This window comes from Grus americana, chromosome 16 (assembly GCF_028858705.1).
Source record: "Grus americana isolate bGruAme1 chromosome 16, bGruAme1.mat, whole genome shotgun sequence".
Taxonomy (NCBI): Eukaryota; Metazoa; Chordata; class Aves; order Gruiformes; family Gruidae; genus Grus; species Grus americana.
Window position 1 is genome coordinate 16,553,549 of NC_072867.1, and position 11,452 is coordinate 16,565,000.

The 11,452-nt window shown below is 65.1% G+C and overlaps 2 protein-coding genes across 4 annotated transcripts; both read left to right on the top strand.

Annotated features, from left to right (window-relative positions):
* Window positions 1–1,276: 1,276 nt before the first annotated feature.
* Window positions 1,277–4,249, top strand: CRYBB3 (crystallin beta B3). The gene is made up of 5 exons (XM_054844300.1): window positions 1,277–1,427; window positions 2,819–2,937; window positions 3,083–3,215; window positions 3,361–3,503; window positions 4,084–4,249. The coding sequence occupies exons 1-5, from the start codon at window positions 1,317–1,319 to the stop codon at window positions 4,247–4,249; spliced, it is 672 nt and encodes a 223-aa protein (XP_054700275.1). The 5' UTR covers window positions 1,277–1,316.
* A 2,599-nt stretch (window positions 4,250–6,848) lies between these two features.
* CRYBB2 (crystallin beta B2) lies at window positions 6,849–10,966 on the top strand. 3 transcript variants are annotated; one of them, XM_054844297.1, is made up of 6 exons: window positions 6,849–7,078; window positions 7,940–8,015; window positions 8,804–8,922; window positions 9,842–10,016; window positions 10,399–10,541; window positions 10,656–10,966. In XM_054844297.1, exons 2-6 carry the CDS (start codon window positions 7,959–7,961, stop codon window positions 10,822–10,824), a joined length of 663 nt encoding a protein of 220 aa, XP_054700272.1. In that variant the 5' UTR covers window positions 6,849–7,078; window positions 7,940–7,958; the 3' UTR covers window positions 10,825–10,966. The 3 variants fall into 3 exon arrangements, with proteins under 3 accessions (XP_054700272.1, XP_054700274.1, XP_054700273.1); XM_054844299.1 differs by having other exon boundaries at window positions 9,842–9,974; XM_054844298.1 differs by having other exon boundaries at window positions 7,944–8,015.
* Window positions 10,967–11,452: the final 486 nt, after the last annotated feature.

The window sequence follows — 11,452 nt, forward strand, 5'->3', positions numbered from 1 at the left end:
GGAGATGGACTGGGCTGCAAAGGAAAAGGGCTCGATGGAGGTAACGCTCCCGAGGCAAGGACCCCACTCCTGAGCGCCAGTCCTGCCCCCAGCTCCCGCCCTGCTTCCAGCAGAGCTCCTGGCTGGCACCCACCTCGCGTCTTGCGCTGGAGCCCAAACGAGCTGTAAATATTCTGCACGGTTTTTTGCTTTGCACTGTGCTCGGTTTCTAGGCTAAACCCTCCCGTTAACTGCTGATGGGAGAGTTTTCCAGAGAACCTGGCAAGAAGCGGCGTGAACGTGCTGATGTGAATTTCGACGTTAATCTTCTGTAAATCGAGTGGCACGTTTTTAAGGGACAGCCGGGAGAAATCTGAATAACGTTTCCATAGCACGCTGCGAGCCCGTGCTATTGAGATGAAATCTCATGGATGGAATTCAGTGGACGCAGCTGCTGTATCAGCGTCCAAATAATGTGCTGTTCTGTTCAGAAGCAACCCATAAATAGCAGGGCTGCCCGCGCCGGCCGGCAGAGCGGAACCACGCCGGGAGAGGTAGCGGCGGCACTGCTTGGACTGGAAGGGGCTTTAAAAAAGAATTAGCACGTCCGAATCGAGGTCTCGCTATAGCAAATGTTTTGCTAATGCTTGGCGAGAAGTGATGCTGCGGGGTTTTGATTAAGGACGCCGGTCAAACTCAGTTTCTTTTATTCGTCTCCTCTTAACCTCTCAACAACCCCTCGCGTTAGCATGGCGAGAGCAGACGGGGAGGCGTGTTCGGACGGGGTTTCCTATTCGAGTGGGAGCTCTGTGGGATGTTCCTGGAGAGCAAGGAGGGGGCTCTCGCTGCGGTCCTACCAGCCAAGGCGGCAGCTCCAGCTCCGAAGTCGGATGCTGTACGGGATGCTGGGCTGCGGGAGCAAGGGCGAGCTGTCAGATTTACCTTAGTGGGGAAAGACCTCAGCAGCTGGAAGCTGAAACCCGGCAAATTCCTGCTGGGAACAAAGGACAGGCTTTTAGACGTGGGTTTAATGGGCAGCTGGGCGAGCTGCCCAGGGTCAGAGAGGGATCCCGTGTCACTTGGAAGACGCCTTGGTTCGGTCATGGGCGCTCTGGCCCCATGGTGGTGCCTGGGTGAGGATGCAGGGCCCATCGCAGGAGGGAGAGGAGGATGGATAACGGAGTGCTTCCTTCTAGCCTGGGCATCCCTGGGGATTTACAGCTCTGCACTCGGGGGGGGACTGTATTAACTTTTGCTACCTGTTCCCATGCCAGCTTCATCTTTTGTTTTTTATTAAGTACTTAAGAATTTAAAGGCTGATACCTCACGTAAAAGCCATGTTAACCTCCTACAATTTGGGTTTTCCAGGCACAATGACTGAGCAGCAAAGTCCCCCCGAGCAGATGGCGACTGGGGAGGGTGCTGGCGAGCGAGGTGGCAATTACAAGGTATACTGGGGGCAACTGGTTACGGACGGACTTTGGGTGATGCTGTAGGTCACCGTGCATTGCAGCGTGCATGCACCAGGCTGGTACCAGCACCAAAGCGCTGCAGGTTGTACTGGGAAGCAAGTGGCCTCCGGCTCTCCTAATGCAGCAACGCGTTAGCGTCACCGCTCTGATAAATCTGCTCCTCGCCCACCGAGCCAAGCTGCGCGGGGCTGCGGAGGAAGGTTTTAACCGAGGGATTTGCTGCTGCCTGGCAGGAGGAGACGCTGCTCGCTGCGTTTGTGGCTGCCAAGTACATTTTCCTGCCAGTCTGGTGTGCAGCTGCGTAGCGTTTTAATCCAGGAGATAAAGTATCCCGTCACGGCGGGGATCGGCTGTGGGTTTGAGCAGTGAAACTTCCTGGGCATTTTCTTTAGGTTATAATTCTTATGCACGTCAGTTGGTTAGAGGTAAATCGGCTGCGGGTGTTGCAATGGCTGCAGCCCTTCTCGCCGCTCGGGAAGCCGGGCAGAGCCGCTCCTGGCCAGGGAAGGCTGGAGGTGGGAGCAGATCCTGAAAATGGGGTAAAGAGGGGCCGGGAGCTTGGGCTGCTTATTGCTTTGGGGGGGAAATAAGCTCCTGAGGACCACGGGTGTCACCTCCGTCCCTTGATACCCCCATCACGCGGTGTCTGCCCTTGTCCCAGGCTCAGGGGTTGAAGCTGGGACCCCTTTGGGGTAGGGGCCGGGGGGTGCCCGGACACACGCGTGTGCAGCCTGGCTGCTGTGCTGACCCTCCCGGTCCCTGAATCCTGCCGGGCACCCTGGGCCCTGCTCCCCGCCGTGCTCCGGCCGCTGGCGTGGGCTCGAAGTCCTCTTGCAGCTCAGCCTCGAAGCCCTGCCGAGGGCGGGGGGTCCTGGGGAAGCGATGCGGTCCTGCGCCTGGCAGGGTTTAGAGGACAACACTGAAAAACGAGCTTGTGCCAGGCCGGGCCAGGAGAACGAACGGATCTGGAGCAGCGAGAAGGAAAGGACGGGCTGTGACTGGGCTGGGGGCAGGAGACTGCAGCCCACTGCCCCGGAGGTCTCCTAGCACAAACCTTCTGCTTTCGATGCTGTTTTCAGCCTGTCGTGGGTGAAATATCAGCCTGTGTTTTACCAAGCAAACGCCTTTGGCCGGTGCCCGGCTGTGGAGCGAAGCCCAGGAGCGTCTGTCGGGGCAGAGGCACGTGGCCAGATCCAGCTCTGCTGCAGAGGAGTGACATTGGCACGGGGGGGACGTGGCCGGAGCGCCTCGCTCTGCTGCTGCTTGGGATTGCCAAGGGGGGGTCCTGCACCGGTGCAAGGTGCTTCCCCCCGGCGTGGCTGCAGTGGCAGCCGATGGCATCTCTTCCCCCCCCCCCCCCCCCTTAGATCACGATCTACGAGCTGGAGAATTTCCAGGGGAAGAAGTGTGAGCTGACGGAGGAACTCCCCAACATTGCCGAGAAAGAGCTGGAGAAGGTCGGCTCCATCCAGGTGGAGTCTGGCCCGTAAGTCCAGGGTGCAGAGGAGGGACAAGCCCCGGGGTGGGCAGGGCAGGGAGAGCATCCCCCATCTCCCGCTCACAAGGAGCAGCGGTGCTGCCTTGTACGGGGCGGGGGTGACCGTGCCGTCCCTGACACCCCGGTCCCGCAGGTGGCTGGGCTTCGAGCGGCAAGCCTTCGCCGGGGAGCAGTTTGTGCTGGAGAAGGGGGACTACCCGCGCTGGGACTCCTGGTCCAACAGCCACAACAGCGACAGCCTGATGTCCATCCGCCCCCTCCAGATAGTGAGTAACAACGGCTGCGTCGGGGTGTCGGTGCCCCCAGGGACAAGCAGCATGGCCACAGCGATGGGGACCCCCAGGCTGGGAGGGTCTTGGGGAGCCGGGGGCGCACAGGGCAGGGCAGCCCCCGACCTGCGCTTTCCCGCAGGACGGCCCCGACCACAAGATCCACCTCTTTGAGAACGCGGGCTACACCGGGCGGAAGATGGAGATCGTGGATGACGACGTCCCCAGCCTCTGGGCCCACGGCTTCCAGGACCGCGTGGCCAGCGTCAGGGCCCTGAATGGAACGTAAGCACGGGGGCACCGGGGGCACACGGGGACACCCCAGTGAGGTCCCGTCCCGTGGCACCGTGGTTGGTCCCCCCAGGGTGGTGGCAGGGATGCCTGGCACAGCCCCTGCAGCGGGGACAGGGCAGCCGTCCTCACGATGCTGCTCATGCCCACCATGTCCCTTGCTCCCTCCCCACTGCCACCCTTTCCCTGGCCCGCGGGGAGCGAGGGGGACCGGGGCAGCGTCACAGGCGATGGCTCCTTGCCCTGACCCAGGGCTCTGCTGGGCACTGCCGCAGGAGTGGTGGAGCCGTGGCCCCTTCTCTGCCCCCCGCCCTCCAACCCCTCCTGGCGCGATGGCGTTTCCCACGCGGCCCTGAGCCGCAGCCCTGTTGCGGTGGCACTGGGCGGTGATGGAGCAGCGGCCCTGGGCAGCGCCGCAGAGCATCGCGTGGCTGCGGCGGGCAGAGGCGCCGGCACAAGCTCTGGGGTGGTGCGGGGGTGCTGCCCTCCCCAGGGACAGTGCCCGCCGGGTTGGGGGGGGCCGCAGCTGGGGCTGGCCCTGGGCGCTGCTGAGTGCTGCCTCCGTCCCCTGCAGGTGGGTGGGCTACGAGTACCCCGGGTACCGGGGCCGCCAGCACGTCTTCGAGAAGGGCGAGTACCGCCACTGGAACGAGTGGGACGCCAACCAGCCCCTCATCCAGTCCGTGCGCCGCGTGCGGGACCAGCAGTGGCACCAGCGGGGCTGCTTCGAGAACAGCTGAGGGGCTGCCCCCCGCGCCGGGGGCTGCCTGACGCGCTGCCGCCAGCTGCTGCTGTGACCGTGGTGGTTTTTTGTGCAAAAACCTCAATAAAGCTCTGAGCTGGAGGCTGCTGGGGGCCTGCCTTGTCCGGGGCCGGGGTCGTGCTTGGGGAAGGGGGGCAGCAAGTGGAGCCCCGGTCCGGGGCTGGTGGGAGGTGATGGGTGCCATGGCAGTGTCCCCAGCAGCTCCTGGGCAGAGCAGAACCGTGGACATTTACAGTGCTGCATAAAGGCTGCAGCTTCCCAGAAATAACCCCCGGTGGTGCTGCGGCGTGGTGCTGCGGCGTGGTGCTGCGGCGTGGTGCTGCGGCGTGGTGCTGGCGCAGCTGGTGTGCTGAGCGCTGGGAGCAGCCCAGCCCCGGGGGGTGGTCTCGGGGGTTTTTCCGTGGCTCTGCCCCTTCTCAAAGCGTCTCCCTGGTCTGGGGGGGCTCTGCTCGTGGTTCCTTCCCCGCTGTCCTCAGCCCTGCTTGCTCCGCTGCGGGAGGGCGTCCAGCCCAAAGGGCTCGGTGCTGGCTGGGGGTCCTGGGGGACACCAGGGGCAGGTCACAGTAGTGGGGCCGGGGTGGCCCCAGGACCAGTGGGGGTGTGCAGAATGGCCATCCCCCGGGGGGGGCTCAGGCCTTGTGCACCCCGAAGGGGGACTCGCCACGCAGGGTGAGGGCTGTGCCCGGCCCCAGCACCGCGCAGGGCCCCAACCCGGCCCGAGGGAGCTCCCCGTCCGCACCCGGGGCTGTTGCTCCCTGGGGATGGTCTCTCGGACACGTGGGGCAGCTGTTCGGGGGGCAAAGCAGGGGTGGAGGCAGAGACGGGAGATGGGCTCAAGGCTGCCCCAGCGCTTCGTGCCAGGCACCGAACAGCCGCTCCGGAGCTTTTCTTTTCGGGCTGGGTTTGCAGCTGTTAAAGGAGATCGTGTGGCCCCGAGCAGCAAAGCTGCTTCCAGGACAATCCGTGGGGCTGCTGGGGCCCGGGGGCTGCGGCTGCCTGCGGCATCACCGCGGCGCAGGGCTCAGACCAGAAACACCCACCTGGCGCAGCCGAGGGGACGGAATTGCAGCCTGGCAAGAGCCGTGCCGAGCACCGTGTCTGCCGCTCACTGGGGTGTGCAAGGGGCCGGGACGTGCCGGACGGCAGCTGGCGAGGGGCACGTGCCCTGCACTGGGACCTGGGGCAGGTCCGCGGGGGTCCTGGGCTGGGACCCCTATGAATTAGCCTGGGAAGGTGGGGATGGTGGTGGCTGGATCCCTCTGCGGTGTCACAGCCGGAGGCACAGGGAACAGAGAAGGATGGCGGCGGGGCTGGGAGCGTTGTAGGCACCTGCTCACAAACCCAACCTGCCAAATCCTGTCCGTGCTGTGATTTCCTGCAGTCCTGCACGGTCGCTTGTGGCCCCCGCAGCCACACAAGCCCCCATCACCCACAGCTGGGGCAGCCGCAGACCACGGGGACCGACCCCTCTGCGTGGCACCGCCGGGGCAGGCTCTGGTGGCAGCACCCCAGTGGGGGTGGCCGGGGCTGGGGGAGCAGCCAGAGGTGCCATCGGCGGGGCGGGGGGGCTGCAGCACGTTGCTGGGACTGGTGGCACATCTCCGGCGGGACCCCCATGAAGTGTTACGTGCAGAAGTGAGCTCGTCTGGGCCATGTTGTCACTTGCTGGGGTGACAAGGGGGATCCCGCTCCTCCGAGGGCTAGGAGGGGGGCTATGGGTGCTGCACAGCACCCAGAGAGTCCTATAGGTCTGTTGTCATTCCCGCCGCCGTGAACCTCACTTTGCTGCAGCCAAAATCAGCCCCCAGCCCCGACGTCTCCCCGGGTCAGCCGGCAGCAAGATGCCAGTGAAGGGGTTTTGCTGCTGCCCTTAACCCTCCGCTCGTCCCCGGGCGGGTGCTGCCCACGCCGAGCACAGCCTGGCTACGGGGACGTGTCCCGTGCTGTGAGCCGCTGCCGACCTCAGCTTCGTCCTGGTGCGATGGAGGGGGCTCCGCGCTGCTGGTCCTGCTGCCCCGCAGGGCTGGGACAATTCTCAGGGACCCCAAAAGGGTGGGGGGGTAGCGAAGGAGCCCAATGCCTGGCACCCGGGTACCCCCTGCTCAGGCTGAGGGTGCTGCCCGGGTGCTGCCCCGCTGCATCGTGCCACCGGGGCCAGATCCTGCCCCTGCCCGTCCCCGAAGCCCCGGGTTGGCCATGGAAAACAGCATCAGGACGGGGGTCCCGTGGTGCCCCCAGGCGCCTCGCAGGGTCCCTCTGCGGCAGAACTGGCACCGGCTGCGGGGTGCGGGCGCTCGCTCGCTGGGGATGCAGACGGGCAAAGCCAGACGTTTACCAGTTATTTGAAGGCTCGTTTTATTGCGCATGGAAAGAGCCAACTTCAGCAGTTTTCGGCGGTTGCGGCGGCGGGGCGGCTCGCCGGTTTGTTGGAGGGATAAAGTCTCTGGCTCCAAAACTCCTGAAGCAGGGCTGGCGGGCGCTTTGTTTGCAAGGGCCGGTCTGGGTCTTGGCATGCATTCGGCTGATGCATGCAAACTCCAAATCTCCTTGCCAACAAACCCAACAAAGCGGGCGACTCGAATGTGAAAGCTAATGAAATAACTCCCCGACTTGGTGTTTGGGGAGACAAAGGCTGCGGCTGATCAGCTGACCTTGGTTTTCATTGGGTTTTAATCCAGCATTCTCGCTTTGAATCATGCTTTAACTATTTTGTAAATAGTTTTGGCACCATTCTTCTGCGGCTCGGTATAAATTCCACCTCTCGGCCCCAGCTGTTCACTGGCTCAAGCGGGTACTGGTATAACTGGTAAGACTTTTCTATTTATTGTCCTCTTTTTTGCCGTTGCCTCCTCCCGACCCCCGGTACCGGAGCTCCCTCCCGCAGCACCGGGCAGAGGTGTGGAGGTGGCGGTGGGATGGGGGCACGCCGGGGCTGAGCCGCGGGGACAGTCCTGTCCCTGCAGCCCCAACCAGGTGCCCGAAGCAGGAGTATTGCTGCCCGGCCATGGATTGGGTTTCGTTTTATTGGGAATGACCCGTTTTTACCTGGTTTGGAGCCTGCTCAGACGCAGGGGTCCTGCTGGGCTTGAGGACCAGGGTCCCTCGTAGGGGCAGCGGTGCCAGGCGGAGCCGGGAGGGCTCAGCACCGGTGACCCTGCGCACACACACGCATGGCCGGGGTGGGCAGCGGGAGCCCCGGTGCTTCTCCCCGTGACTCCGTTCAGGCACCCCCATGGGACAGGGACTCCTCGGCTGTCGCTTACGGGCAGGGACGGCGGGACAAATCTCGACCACCGGGCCGGGCTCCGCTGGGAACTGCTCGGGAATGCCCTGGGCTCACGGGTCCCCTTGCTCCTGCGCAGGTCCCATCACGGGTGACGCTGTGCTGGGACCATCGCCTGGGCTCCTCCGCGAGCCTGGAGAGGTTTGCGGTGCTGAGCAGTCCTGAGCGGGGACTGGTCCCAGTGAACCCAGTCTGCGCCCACCCTGCTGCGAGCCCCAGCCCCCCTTTCCCCTTTCTGTGCACCTCGGCAGTGGGGAGCAGCCAGCGGCCGAGCGCCGGGCGGGCTGCAGGGTGCGGATGGGGGGGCACGGACACGGGGCCACGAGCACAGTCCCGGGTGCATCCTTGGTGGCAGCTTTTAACCCGCTGAGTTTTCCTCCCAAGGCAGCGAACAACCCAGCTTATGATGGCTTCCGAGCACCAAATGCCAGCCTCCAAGCAGCAGCAAGCCAGCTCCAAGGTCAGTGCGTGGCTTCTCCTCAGCCCTGCGCAGGGCCGGGGCACCCTCAGCCTCGTTGAGCACCCAAATCAACCCCCCCAGGAGGTCGTGGGGTCCCCGCCAGGCTGGGAGCAGCTGAGCTGCCACCACGCAGCCCCTTGCCAGCACCCCGCAGCGCTCCTGGCTGGTGCCGAGCATCGCTGGCTGCGGTGCTGAGCCGTTTGCCGAGGGACAAGGGGATGGGGAACAGGGTGGGAGATGCACAGGATTTTGCTGGTGTCCCACAGCCCCGGTGCAGACAGAACGGGTGGGAACGGATCAACTCCTAATCTGCCATCTCTGCAGACCCAGCAGATCTGCCTCCCGCTGACCCGTGAAATCTGTGCTGAGCTGGCGGCGCTCAGCCCCCGGGGCTGCCCCGCTGCCTTCCCCATGCGTGCTGGGCACCCTGCTCGCCATGTCCCGCTGGCAGCTGTGATGCTCGAGCCAGAGCCTGGGCTGCTCAGCTCTTTGAAGCCTGGTGTGAGCGCAGGCATCCCTCTGCGAGCAGCACCAGGGCGCTGAACCGGCACCGGCAGGGACTTGCAGATACCCAGGAGCGAGAGCTGCGTGCTCAGAGGGATGGAAATGTTGGTTCACGCTAGAAAGCTTGTTAAAAGCTGCTGAAGTGCAGGTTTGGGGGGGCAGTGTGAGGTCTAGGCTGCAGCAGATGTGGGGCTGTGCTGAGCCGGTGGCCGGGGACAGCGTGTCCCCCGTCTCGTGGCACCAGGGGCGGCGTGTCCCGGTCTGAGGCCCCTGCTCTCTTCCAGATCGCCATCTTCGAGCAGGAGAACTTCCAGGGCCGCTGCCATGAGCTCAGCGGTGCCTGCCCCAACCTGAAGGAAGCTGGCGTGGACAAAGTGGGCTCCATCCTCGTGCACTCTGGACCGTACGTGCCGGGGGGGAGCCGGGGGGGCCGCGGCGGTGGGCAGCAGGGAGGCAGGGGCTGGGGCGTGGAGGGGTCTCTGCTGCCAGCACCCGCACCGCACCCCGGATTTCATGTGGCCAGCGCTGCTGCGGTGCTTGCCCCCCTTGCCCCAGGGGGTGCCAGCATCCCCTGGGCGGGCTGGGGTCCCCCAACCCTGCTCGGCAGGAGGGAGGCTGGAGGGGTGTGGGCATGGATATGGATCGCGGCGTTACCCCCAGTTTGGTTTCCTTCCTTTCGGGCGCAGGGCCGGGCGGGAATGGCACCCCCTCGGTGGCACCTCCTCACCCCGTCCATCCGCTGACCCCTGCGTGTGCTCTCGGAGCGGGGCTGTGCTGCCTGGGCTTGGGGGGCTCTGGGCAATGGGGAGCCCCTGAAAAGCGCCTGGGGAAGCTCCGGGGCAGGTTCCCTGCCTGTGCCCTGCGGCCAGCAGCGTGCTGCGCCCAGGAACAGCGGGGCAGCTGCGGAGCACCCCGGCAGGAACACAGCCCCATCTGGGACGTGTGGGCGATCCCATCCTTCTGCGGGTCCCTGGGGACCGGGGATGGGCGGCCACCACGTCTGAGCATCCACACCAGGAACGTTGGTGCTCCTGCGGTGCCGTTGCCGGCAGAGACCCGGGACTGGCTACGCCGGGCACCGTGCGTGGGACAGAGGCATCGCTCTGCGAGCAGGGCTGCCTGCTCCCACCGTGGCACCGCTGCCAGCACCTCACCAGGCACCACGGTGCTCGTTCCCATTTTCCAACAGGGAGCAGAGGGGCTGCGCTCTGCCGGAGGGCACGGCCGGGGGCTCAGCCCGAGGGTGTTTGCTCGGGTCGGTGCTGGGGTGCCGGTCCCTGTGCCGCCGCCCCGTCTGAAGCTCTTTCCCTGCTCTCTTCCAGCTGGGTGGGCTACGAGCAGGCAAGCTGCAAAGGGGAGCAGTTTGTGTTTGAGAAGGGGGAGTACCCCCGCTGGGACTCCTGGACCAACAGCCGGAGAAGCGACAGCATCACTTCCCTGAGACCCATCAAAGTGGTGAGAGCACCCAGACAGCCACTACCCACCCGCCAGACCAAGGTCTGCAGCCAGAAGTCTTCCCCAGCCTTCCCCCGCCCTCCCCAGCCCCGCGGGCGGAGGGGCACCCCCTCCTGCACACCCTCGCCCCAGCCCTCGGGGCCCGGGGAGCCGGTGGGGGGTCGGAGGGAGCGCGGGGACGGGGGCAGTGCCAGGCGACCCCAGAGCGGAGGATGCCTGCCGGTTAAGTCTGGCAGCGCCCGCGCAGGCACCAGCTCTCGGAGCTGGATGGAGGGATGCGCAGCACCCCTGGCATCGGTGGGAGCGGCGGCACGCGATGCTGACCCCTCGCCTGGGTTTCCCCATGGTCCCTGGGCTTTACCCCCCTGCTCAGCCCCAGGGGCCGGCGGCCGCTGACGCCCCGTTTCTGCTCTCCCCGCTGCAGGACAGCCAGGAGCACAAGATCGTGCTGTACGAAAACCCCAGCTTCACCGGCAAGAAGATCGAAATCATAGACGACGATGTGCCCAGCTTCCACGCGCACGGCTACCAGGAGAAGGTCTCATCCGTGCGGGTGCAGAGCGGCACGTGAGTACCGGGGGCGGCGGGACCTGGGCGGTGCCGGAGCATCGTGCGGCTGAGCAGCCTCGGCTGTGCCGTGGTCCGGGCGATGGTGCGTGACCCCCGTGCTTGCCTTGGCAGGTGGGTGGGATACCAGTACCCTGGCTACAGGGGCTACCAGTACCTGTTTGAAAAGGGGGACTACAAGGACAGCTCAGACTTCGGCGCTCAGCACCCCCAGATCCAGTCGGTCAGGCGCATCCGGGACATGCAGTGGCACCAGCGCGGCGCCTACCACCCCACCAACTAGAGCCCCCGGCCCGCGCCGGGGTGCGGGGAGCGGAGTAAGCTTTTCCCCGGCCGCCGCTGTCCCCCCGCGGCCTCGCCTCCCGCCTCCCCCCGTGTGATGCACGCCGCTGCCGAAGCAACTGAATAAAGCTTGGAGTTTCAAAGTCCCGGCTCTGGCCCCTTCATTCCTGGGGGGTGCAGAGGGACCTCCCCTGTGGGATGCCCATCCTGACCCCCCCCGTGGATGTGTGGGGGGGGCCCGTTGCCGCACCCCCGTGCTGGGGGGCTCAGAGGAGGGTCGGGGGCTGCTCACCTCCTCCGCAGCCAGCACCCCTTGGGGGGTCCGGCCTGACTGCGAGGGCTGCGGGGCTCAGCCCTGTCCTGGGGTGCAGGGCCAAGGGCGAGCGGCTCCTCTGCAGCCGTGCGTCCCGCCGTGGCCGGCAAAGGTGTCCCCAAAGCACCGCGGTGCCGGGGGGGTGGATGCAACAACGGCTGGGGGCTTAGTCCTCTTGGTCAGGACACCTCCGAGCCAAATAATTGCTTTAATTATTAGGCGTCCTAAGCTTTAATTAGCAATAATGCTTTAATTTAGCGTTGATAATAATGCTAAAGAATGGTTTAATTATTTGCATCGTGAGTCGGGCACAGGA